Here is a 12,145-nt window from a genome sequence, read left to right as displayed (position 1 = left end):
AGCCATAAACTTAATAATACTACTATTTCCAGTTTGAATTAATTACATGCTTTGATTTACAGTGTTATCATATTGACAGGATGATATAGATGCAATGTATTTTGATTAATGTGTGCGTGTATATATATATATATATATATATATATATATAAACTAGCTGTATCTACCTGACATTGGCCAGAAGACAATGAAATTATTTTAGTTTTTATTTGGTTTATTTGTTTTTAAAGTTAACATAAACAAGTCATATTTCCCATTGCAGATTAAAAATTTTTTTTAGCTTATTTAAAAATGCTCTCTACAAGCGGTTATTTGGCTAAAAACTAAGTAAATTTCTCAAATAATTTGTAACCGAGTACATTAATATATTGCCAATAACATGGTACAATAATAACAATTAAAAATTGGCTAGTCAGAAGTATGAATTATTAGCTTAAATGTTGTTTGAGCCTAACTTCGAAAATTGGACAAGATAACTTAAGACTAGCTAGCTTTAAGTCAGCTTTCCATTGTTTCAAAGTTTGTTACTTAAAATGCTTAAAACCAAAATGTTAAATATTTTATTCATAAGTTTGTTATATTAATTCATGTAAGTAAATGACATTGATAATTTTTATTTTTTTTAATTAACTATGAAGAAATGCATAGAAAGTGGAAATGAATTTGCTCCATCTGTGAGCACATTTTTTATTTGATAAAAAACAAAATGTGGCATTGGTCACTAATGGGAGCAAACAGTCAGACCTCATTTCCTATTTCTTTATGATATTGCAAATGAGGGAGAGAGAGCAAGAAAACTCCAAATCATTCTAGCTTGTGTGATTTTAGAACGCCATTTGTAACATGGAGGAAAGTGAAAATCTCAAATTCACTTAAAAATTATTTTCTATATAAAAATAAAATGAAACAATTTATGTGATTTCTGGAACAATATTTTCTATCCATATCAGGTACATACAGACTTTTTTTTTTTCAATATAGGCAGAATTCTTAACAAATATGAGAACATCAATAACTACATAAAGCATTAAACAATCATTCATGCCATTTTAAAATGATTTCAGAACAAATATAAACAATATTTAAATTTTTCTTTCTCTCATTGTGTTCGATAAGCTGAGTATATTTTATTGTCAATTATTAGGATATGGAGTTCTATACTTGTTCCAGATCTGCTATCTTAATTCTGTTCTGATTTTTTAGTTTTTTTCTTATGTCAAACTTTAAAAACTAAAGTTTGGTGAATGTTATTTTTTAACATATAGACAATAATGACCTCTAATGATTAGGAAATCTATGTTTCCTTTTGGAATAGTACTTTATAGACTCCATATCAATGTAAGTAAGTGTTGCTTTATTTTTTGTCTTATTTTTTGCCTTTAGTCTTTTTTCTGAACATGATTTTTTGGACTCCTGAAGAGTTGCATGTATGAAAAATTCAAGACATACATCTAGTTGTTCATATCTAGACAAAACAGACCATAAAGGTATATGGATTTTTGAATAAATGATTTAAGTGGTTTGATGAATGTAGCATTATTGTATGTGTCAGCATGAAACACTTGCCACACTGAAGATACAACAAAACAGCTATACTGACCTACAAATGTGCACATGATAAAAACTGATTCAAAATTAATCTATTTAAGATCTTAAATAGTTATCTTTTTAAATCATGTTCACATAAAACAAAGATAGAAGTATTGAAAGAGGAGTAAAAGAGAACAGGGATACGAAATGATGTGAAATCTAACCTTGGAAAGGAAGAAAACACTTGATAGTTCAGTTACGAAGAAAGAAAGGATTATTTTTAATATGAGCAAGAGGTACAGAAAGAGGCAAGCAAATAATGATAGAAGTACTGAAAAGAAATAATTGCTAAAAAACAATTTCTTCTCACCTTTTCCTTGTTCCTTTTCTTGAACTGTTGAAATAAATGTGGCCGCTTTAGTTTTACGTTTGGTTTACCCAGCTTTGGTTGGTGACCAGGAGATGGCCGACCACCCAGCTGTTCCACACATGCCCGTCTCCGCCGGTCCCTGTGGCTGTTTGGGGTATTTGGATAGGAATCTGCATCTTCTTCATCTGGGTCTCCACTTTTCTTGGGTAAGATGAAGGAGTTTGTCGCACAATTTGTGTAGCTGGGAAAATGACATCGTCGATTGCTGGAGAGAGAAAAAAATAAAATAAAATTAAGATTTTCTGTTGACATTGGAAATCATTTAATCTCTGAAATTTCTAACGAATGTAAGAATTTCAAATATATAATTTAAATGTTATGTTTAACTGCATTAAAACGCTGATAAATATTAGTCAACAGATCATAGATAAATATTACAAAAAAATTAACTCTCCTTAAATTTTGTATTTTTGAACTTTTAACTGATTACCAGTCGAAGTTGACAAAACATTCATTTGAACTATTAATGCACATCGATAAATATATCAGTTTTCGAGTAAATTTTAAAATATTTACACTAATTTAAATATTAAAAAAAAAAAAAAAAAAATTAAAGGTCAGAATCATTACTTCCTTATTATGGGAAAAATTAAAGAAACTTTTTTTTTTATTACCTATTAAATAAAAGAAAAATAAAAGTTTCAAAATTCTTTGGTTTAAAGATTTAAATCATTCTGAGAAAAAAAATTCTCCATTGAGTTTTCTTATAAAAAAATATCTACCCTTAAGTAAATGTTGAAAATTTAGAATAGCCACAAATTTGGATTAAATATATTTAAAGCACATTATATCCAAAAGCCTTGGATACTTATTGTACTTACATGCAGGCTTGTTTGATTACATTTTTACCACCAAATTTTGGTTTATCACTGAAAAAAAAAAACAAAAACAAAAAACAATTAGACAAAACTGAGAAAAGATTGTAAGATTTCATGTGAATCTTAAAATAAAAAAATAAAGAATTTTAGTAACCAATGCATGAGTTAATGGGGAGGAGGTATATGCTAGCATTTATTAACCTATATTTATTAAGAAAAATGCAATATTATTAATAAAAAAAACAAATTAAAAAAAAAGTGGGCCTGTGGAAATTCTACAATTAATTAAAGAGTATGTGATTATTATTCAAACCAGTCACTATGTTTTTACTGTTGTTTATAACCTGGTATTATGTTACTAAGAAATTATCTTCAACTTTTAATAATGGTATGTGCAAGTTATTCTTAATCGATGGGAGTCAATACTATTGGTTTAATTTTTCGGAGAACCCTCAACATACCTCATTTGATTACCCACTTTAATAGATTTTTTTTAATGACTTTTTACTTTGTTACCAACATGTGAGAGTTAAAAAAACAATTTTATTAATCAGCAGAAAAATGAAGAGCTTAAGCAAAAGTGCATATGAATGAGGCATGAAATAAGATATAGACCCGACAAAGAATTGTGATGGTCAAGGAAGTTATTTGCTAGCTGTACATATCTAGCATCACCTAGCAATCTTTACTTTGATTTCTGTTTGCCCCATCTCCTTCAAAATAGCATTTTCAAAGTTGAATTCAATTATTACAGTATTGTTTAGGTGATAATTTATCAAATTAACTAAATTGTGAACTAACTATAATTCTCTATTTCTAACATTATTGAATGTAAAACTTTTAATTCTTAAGAATTTTAAAGTTAGAAAAGACTGTTCAAAAAAACTTGGAAATGTTTTAGAAAATTTTTATTTTAAATTTTAATATTTAGAAGGTTCATTTTGGAAATATTAAAAAAAGAATTTTTATTTTTTTTATTTTATGCTATTTTAATTTTGATTTGTATAAATAATGAGCCTGGGTATTTGGAGGTGAGTGTTGAGAAAAAAAAAATAAATAAATAAAAAAAAAAAAAATAAAATAATAAAAAAAATAAATAAAAAGGGGTAGCAGGTAGGCTCAAACCAGTGACGCGAAGGCGGAAAAGAAAGTGTAAGAAAATCTAACGCGTTGCTGATACTCCATCGTCCGACTGGAAGTTCGCAGCATTGAAATTAAAAAAAGCCAAATAAATCAACACAACAATACGATGACTTGCAAAAAATGCTGCCGAAAAAAAAAAAAAAAAAAAAAAAAAAAAAAACCCTTTCCTATAGAAAACCGGCTAGTTGAGAGTGAAGAAATGGGTGTTTTGGGGCAATTTTTTGATATTTGTTGTCCAAAGGAGCAAGGTTTACGACGATACCAGTTTTGTCAGGTACCATCGCTTCTGTTGAAAGTTTTTGCGAGGCATACAAACACACACATTTTGCCTTTTACATATTAGACTAGCGAGGGGTACTCGGCGTTGCCCGGGTGTTTGGAGGTGTGTGTGGGGGGGGGTTAAAAAAAATTTTTTTTTAAAAGTATGAGGATCAAACCCGAACCGTTGAGGCAAAGTTGTGAAAAAAAAAAAAAAAAAAAACGTGCGACGTTAACCATTGCCCCACCGTGACATGCTAATGGAAACGCGTTTGAATTTATTTAGGTACTTGGATTTAGCAGGTGCGCGTTTTAATGAGTTAATGAGGTCAAGTTTGACTGCGGGATTTCATTTACTGCTGAATGCTTTTCAGCCTCGCCCCCAAGATGTTATAGGAAAAAAACTAACCCACATGCGGCGAGCGACAAATGTTGAATAATTATCTTCCCGAAATCGAGCAAATTAAATAGACAGGCGAGCTTCGTTGTTAACTGTGAGATATTATGATTTATATGTGATATAAAAAGTTTTAAAAAGTTGTGAACCGACCGACCGCTTCTCTGAAAGAAGCCTTTTGTAGACACACAGAAGTGAACACACATATATACATTTTAGCTTTTTTCGGGGGTGGATAAGCAAAGTAAAAGAAAAAAATAACAGAAAAACGAACGTTACGTGACAAATGGCTTAAATAACACTGGTTCAATATTTAAAAAAAAAAATCGAAGAAAAAAAAAAAAAGAAGACATCTCACACCACGATTCGAACCCAAAACGTTAAGATAACGAACCAAAGCGCTAACCAACTGAGCTAACGCGGTATACATGAAATTTAGTCAGTTCTTCAAGTATTTAAAGTGAATCAGGTCATGACGTCATCTGACGCATGCGTAGAACCGGTCGGCGTTACAAGAGGACCGTTTTTGTTGACAAGACGAGTCAGGAAAAAGTGGAACACCAGTCATCAAGCGGTATTATAAATTTAGTGCTAGTCTCTGACTCGGTAGACTTTTAAGTTCACTTTACATAGTGCAAACAGGATCCATTTCTACAGGATTTATTTTTACCAGATTATTTTCTTACTGAAACTGGAATAGTAATGGCGTCAAGACAACGCAATGACAAACATTCCTTGCAACTTGTTCAGCAGTTGTTAAATTTACAGAAAGAAAACAATGAGCTGTGCGCTGTCAAGGAAAATGTGTCAAACCAACCCCACACTAAAGAACGGGACAGACCTGTGACCTAGGATGGTTACACCGACAGGGACTGGGCGTTATTCATCGACACATGGACCCAGTACAAACAAATGTGCAGTTTAACTGACCCCGTGGAAATACGTAACAAATTAAGAACGGGGTAAACAGACTTTTGCTCAAACTAGTAGGACCTGAAACTCAATACAGCCATAGAAGAACAGCTTCTACAGCATATACAACTCGTTGCGGTAAAAGGTCTACAGCAAGAGGTGCATAGACAGATTCTACAATACGAGACAGCAAGAAGGGGAGGATCCAACACGGTTTTTAGCAATGCTTCGGTCCCAAGAGAGGTTTGCAATTTTACTGTCCAGTGACCTAACAAAAGCTGCAGACTAACTATAAACTATTCGGAGGACATGGTGGCTGGCCAACTCATAGCTGGACTTGCAAATACAGAATACCAGTGCAAGTTGTTGGCCAAAGCCAATATGTTGACAATAGTGGAACAGAAATTCCACAGACTGGTTAGTCTAGAGACAACGGATACACTGACTCATTATTTGCAAAGCAGCTTAAATGAGTGTTCAACGTTTGGCTAAACGAGGTCCGAGAAGGAACCATCTTGGGAGAGAGAAGAATCCAGAACTCCTCAAAATAAACCTTTGGAAGGATATGGGAGGACATAACACGCCAATAGACTAAAAGGACAGAAGAACTGTCCGACAAGGGAGCTCAGATGCCATAATTGCAGAAATACTTGACACTTACGAAAAGTGTGTCGAAAACCAGAAAGGTTGACAATGGAGTCAACAAGTGATTCAACATGACACCAGTCAAAAATACTTAGAAGAGGAAGACCAGCGTTTGGTGAACAAAGATAGAAATTAGTAGCAGTACCTCATCTTGCATGGAGCAGAGGTAAATTCAAAAGAAGCCCCCCGGAACCTTCATAAAAGTCAAAATATCTTTGATACCGAAGTCCTATGCCGAATTGGGGCACGCCTTAGATAAGGGGACTTGCTATCAAATACACCATATCAAGGCCATCATGGATACTGGTGCTCAAACATGTTTGAGTGGCCCTGAAATTAGGGGTTGGCATCAGAGGGCCTTTTTTAGGGGCTATCCTCAAATTATGCTTGCTATCAGTTTAAATGAAATATTTGGGTCCTAGTAATGCAAAAATATCAATTTTTTTCAAAATGAATTGCCCTCACTTTTTCTGAGATCAGCTGGTATGGGCCCAAAATAGAGGAAAATCAACCAAAAACTAACATTATCAATACAATTAGCCATCAAAATGCTCTAAAAGGGGGTTAATTGGTGGTTGATTGTTAGGACTGATATGTCAGTATAATTTACTAACAGTTTTGGGCTGTTTTGAGTTTTGTCAGGCCAGTAATAGGTCAAAAATGAGGCAAAAAATGACTGAAATTGGCCTAAAATCACTGTAAATTATTATAGTGTTGTCCCAAAACACCCCCAAAATGGTATGAATGTGGTAAGATGATGTTGGCTGGCACAATATAGACCAGTGTTTTGCTCTAATTTGACTAAACATTGTAATGAACCAACTTTCATATCAATTTAATAAAACGTTTTCTATACAGTCTAGGAAGAGGATTTGATATCGAGTTGTTTGAATTGGTAATCTACCTCTTTTGCATTTGTCAACATAAATCTCTGATTCCTTTCTTTAAGAGTCCATTCTCTCTAAACTAGAACATCAACAATTTGTTCAGATAGTACATCGAACTTGTCTTTCCTCTGAGGATATTGCTTGTACTTATGTTGTGAGGGTGGGAAACGATGAAGGTGATCAACTTTGTAGTACTTTTCGCCATTGATCAGTTGACTTATATACCCTAAGTACCATACATACTCATTACTTTCTTTCCAAAAGACAGCACACATATTTTTTTTGTAAGCAGCTGAAATGCTCGGCAGCTCAGACTCGCAGGAGGTAAGTGATGCAATAGCTCTCACACCATCATCATTGGTTGGTAAGTTTGCGATGGTAGTGGAACAGTTTTCCAAGTTGTTACACAGTAAGATGCAGAAATTTCCCAACTTATCTCCATAAGAAATGCTGTTTTGTAGGAAGTAATCGGGTTGCTGAGGTTTCTGTGTCAGATGGGTATGTACAAAATATGTGAACTCAGTTCTTAGGATCTTTTCTGCGGTGTCAGGGTTTTTTTTTTCCGCAAAATTTCTATTAGTTCAGAAGCGGATGTTATTGGGCCACCTCCATGATGTTTATAAAAAAAAAAAAAAAAGATGGATTTTTGGAGCTTTTCCTTAATCTCAAAACCATTCTCTGCTGGTTTGTCCAGACAGATTCCCTCTCATCCAAAAGTCTAGTGACGATTTTCGTGTTTGGGTCAACTACCCCTTGAACATTGCGGCACAACATCACATCATTAAGAATCGACTTACTGGAGAATTTTCTATTTTGACACTTGGCAACTTTTCTAGCACGGTTATCGAACACTGACAGGTTTCTTTCACATTTGAGGTTTTCTGTCAGTAAGCCTTCCAACTCTTCCTTGGACAACAAAGAAAGGTCGGTAGCACACCGTGACGACTCTCCAGCAAAACCATATTCAGCACCACGCTGCAGCATTACACCATCAGCAGCACTAATGCACATCAGATCCAACCGCTTCAGACCAAGCTCTGTTTCTGGTTACCACACTGGCACATGTCGCATTTCCACAACACATTTATGAAGTGTGGTGGTATTTGCTGCTTTCAGGTCACTGTGCAGCTGGAGACGCATGGAGAGAAGATCTTGCAAATTTCTCTCAATACAAGGCAGGAAAGGAAATGTGACCTGGTTGGGGAAGTATGCAAGCACTTTAAACTCGGTTTTAAATATCTCGCTGGCAAGATATATTCGGCATGCTTCCACCAATTGGTTCATTGTTTTGATTTCATCAATTACCATTTGTAGGATGGAGTATGATTCCAGTATTGAAGCAGCTGACTTTGCCCAATTTGGCAAATCTTCATTATTGGTAAAGAAACAGCGTTTTCACCACCTTTTCTCTTTCACAAATGAAATCAAAGGTTTCTCCATGGGAGGATGGCTTTGCTGAACTCTTGTGAGAAACCAAATTCAACAGTGCTTCAATACCAGCTTTAACTGTTGTATTCTTTTCTTGAAAGAAAGATTTAAGCCTGGAATTGATGTTCTCTAGCACTTCACGTTGTTTAACTTTCTCCTCCAAGAGAGCTAGAACTTCTAAATTGCAAACATCAAGCTTCTCAACAGTGTAAGATTTACATAAGAGATGCCGAGGCTTATATGCTGAACCAAGAGAACTTGCAATGAAGCCTTCAATATGAAAATTCTTGCTGACATAGTCTGTCAATTTCTCCCACAATTGTTTGGCACACAAATCTGATGTGGTTGCAGCAACTGCCAACAACATTAGCGTTTCCACCAATAGAAGTGCTATCTATTCTCTATCTCCATGTGCAAAAGAATATCATACAGAGTTCAAAATCTCAACGATCTGAAAAATTCAAGATGATGGAAGGCCATTCCCCAGCAATGTAACAATGTTAAATAATTTTACTGACATCAATGTTCTTCATTAAGTCATTTGAGATATCTGATGACTAATTAAGTGCCCTATTGATGCCCACATTCAGTGATTTGAGGCAAATTTTGGCTATTTTTGACCATATTTTGACCCTGTAAAATTCCAAACAACCTAAAAGTGTTGAAAAATTATGTTGGTATATTATTTTTTATTACTTACCAACAAATAACCTTCTTTCATGGTGTTTAAGTACGCATTTTTATTGATATTGCTTGTTTTGGTCAATTTTCCTATTTTTTAGGCATCACTGCCCGAAAATGAGTAGGCAATAACTAAATTTTTCTAAATTTTTCCAAAAATTACTTTTTTTTTTGTATTATAAGGATCCAAATACATCATTTAAACTGGTAGCAAGCATGATTTGAGGATAGACAATTTTGACATCTATGCCTATTGAAATACTAGAAGTATTGGGATGCACTAGTGACATGCTAATACCAATCAACCATAGGATAGGTGGGATCACGAATGACCTTCTACACGTTAACAGAATTTGTATACGCATTAAAGTTGGCCTTTTTTTTCTTTTTTTACACAGGCATCGCCACATTATCAAGGCCAAGTTAAAGAAACCGAAGAAGTCGTTTACGTATCAGAGAACATGTCAAGATTTTACTCATCTAAGTCGGCACTGAAAGACTTAAAATTAATCCCTCGCGACTTTCCACACCAGATATTGAAAGCTGACATGGGATAGCACCATGTGGATGCCCCCAGACAGAAACGGCTCCGAACAAATCTACAAGAATCCCGTTTACCCTTATTGAAAATAATAGGGAACGTTTGGAACAATGGTTACGGGAGCACTTTAAATCAAGTGCATTCAATACCTGCCCTCATTACAAGTGATGCCAGGGAGACCACTAGATATAACATTCATGCTGGAGCAAAAGTATTAACTGTACACACCCCATTTCTATCCCCCCATCATTGGAAAAAGAAGGTGAAAGATTTAGATAGGGATGTTGCGTAGGGCATCATTGAGTTACTGCCAGCAGGTACGCCTACAGTCTAGTGTTCGAGGATGATGGTCGCACCAAAAAAAGACGGATCACCAAGAAGGTGGACCTACAAAAATTGAATGCCGCAATGATGAGAAAACCCCATCGCACGCCGTCCCCATTTAATTAAGTGTGTTGTGCCTGTGCAAACCAAGAAAACAGTATTAGATGTGTAGAACAGATAATCGGCCCAAGATGCAAAACATTCATAACACAGTGAGGCCGTTACCAACACCTTAGAGTACCCCAAGTTTTCCATGCCTCTGGTGACGGGTACACTCGCCGGTTTGACGACATTACAGTAAACATGCTTCAAAGAACTTGTTGCATGATGATACCCTTCTCTGGGACAAAACTATGGAATCTGCTTTCTGGCACACAGTGGACTATATCACCCATTGCGGCAAAAACGGAATCGTTTTCAATCCCGATAAGTTTCAATTTGCAGGCTTTTTAATAACGGTTGGTGTAAGGCCAACTAAAAGAATGACTGAAGCCATTCTCAACTTCCTGACACTGACGAACATCACCAGACCATGGTTTGGATTGGTTAACCAGGCATTGTATGCATTTCCCCAGGCCGATATCATGCCCCCTTTTGAGAATTGTTACAAACGAAGGACTCCAAATTCTATTGGGATGCTACTCTAAAGGAGCTTTTTGAATAGTTAAAAAAGAAAATCAAGGAAGGGGCCAAACATTCGAGATGGACAGGGCAACTTGCCTCTCAACAGACTATACCAAGGTTGGCATCGGGTATTTTCTGTTTCAGAAACACTGTCAATACCCAACAGAATTAGGACCTAACTGTGGTAAGGACTACTAGAAAATGATTTTGGCTGGATCCCGGTTTACAAAGGATGCAGAATCTCGCTACTTCCTCATAGAGGGTGAAGCACTGGCATTAATATATGGGTTGGAATCTTGTAGGATGTTCGTTTTGGGGTGCTCGTACTTATTGGTTACAGTGGACTGCCAGCCACCGACAAAAATATTCTCAAATCAGATCCTGGAAGACAAAGAACCCTCACTTGTTTTCTTTCAAAGACCGGTCGTTAATGTACAGGATCTGGATTAAGCGGATTCCTGGAAAACTTAATGCCACACCAGACTGCACTTCTCGATACTCACCACTGTCAAGACATAGCAGATTAAGGGAGCCCATACAACCATGTACACACGTGACCTCAAATTTAAAGCTATAACCAGGGATAGAATAATGGCAGCTGTGGCCACTGACTAGGAATGCCAAACATTAGCGATATATATATATATATATATATATATATATATACATATACACGAGACAGGTTTCCGAAGTCACAACACAAACTGCCACCGAAAGTCTGGCAATGGCAACGGCAGACCAACTATATTGTTTGGAAAGGGTACCCATAAACGGGGATAAAATTCTAATACCAAAGCAGCTTAGAGCTGAGGTACTAGAGGCACTGCACTCTGCCCATCAAAAGGTGAATAGAATGGTAGCTAATGCTAGACAAAGATTATTTTGGCCAGATCTGGACACTAGTATCCGACAAACAAAATCACAATGTCGAAAATCCCCCGTCCCAACCTAGAGAACCATTAATTCCACCCTCAAACCCAGAATTCCCATTACAAAAGACTGTCACAGACCTACTGGATATGCATGGGAGAGTTACATGGTATATGGAGACCGATAAAACAACTGGATTAAAGTTGTCCCACTACCATCAGGGAAGGCTGCAGCAGTATGCGATGCATTGAGGGGTTGGTTCTGTACATATGGTGCACCGGGAGGAGATATCATCTGATGGAGGGTCACCATTAGACTCATTGGAGTATAAATTATTCCTAGGAGACTGGGGCGTAAACAGACGTATATCATCTGCACTTAATCCCCAAAGTAATGATCGGGCCGAACTGGCCGTAAAAACAACCAAAAGAATGCTCATGGACTGCATTGATGTCTACGATTAAGCAGCATAGGCCATATCACCAACCGAAGTGTTATATGATCGAACAATAAGGGATTACCTCCTATACTTCGTGAAAAGCACTGGATTCACGATTGGTGGACAGAAACTAAAGAATTAAGAGAAAGGGCAATGGCAAAAAGGCATGTGCTAAATCCATTAAGGTGCAGAATCAGGAGGGGCCATATATGCGACGA

At 35.9% G+C, this 12,145-nt stretch overlaps 1 protein-coding gene across 5 annotated transcripts in view; it reads right to left on the bottom strand.

The window, feature by feature from the left end:
• LOC145277654 (histone-lysine N-methyltransferase 2A-like) overlaps positions 1–12,145 on the bottom strand; it is a 171,516-nt gene that overhangs the window by 58,750 nt on the left and 100,621 nt on the right. For all 5 annotated transcript variants that reach the window (XM_080129261.1, XM_080129258.1, XM_080129257.1 and 2 more), the window contains 2 exons: positions 2,782–2,829; positions 1,901–2,165 (listed from right to left, as the gene is read on the bottom strand). In XM_080129261.1, the coding sequence (XP_079985387.1) occupies positions 1,901–2,165; positions 2,782–2,829 (313 nt within the window). The remainder of the gene's footprint in view (positions 1–1,900; positions 2,166–2,781; positions 2,830–12,145) is intronic.

This window comes from Euprymna scolopes, chromosome 6, assembly GCF_053919585.1.
Source record: "Euprymna scolopes isolate OS-2025 chromosome 6, ASM5391958v1, whole genome shotgun sequence".
NCBI classification, from domain to species: Eukaryota; Metazoa; Mollusca; class Cephalopoda; order Sepiida; family Sepiolidae; genus Euprymna; species Euprymna scolopes.
Note: the sequence above shows the minus strand (reverse complement) of the source record. Positions and strands in the feature narration are given on the sequence as shown.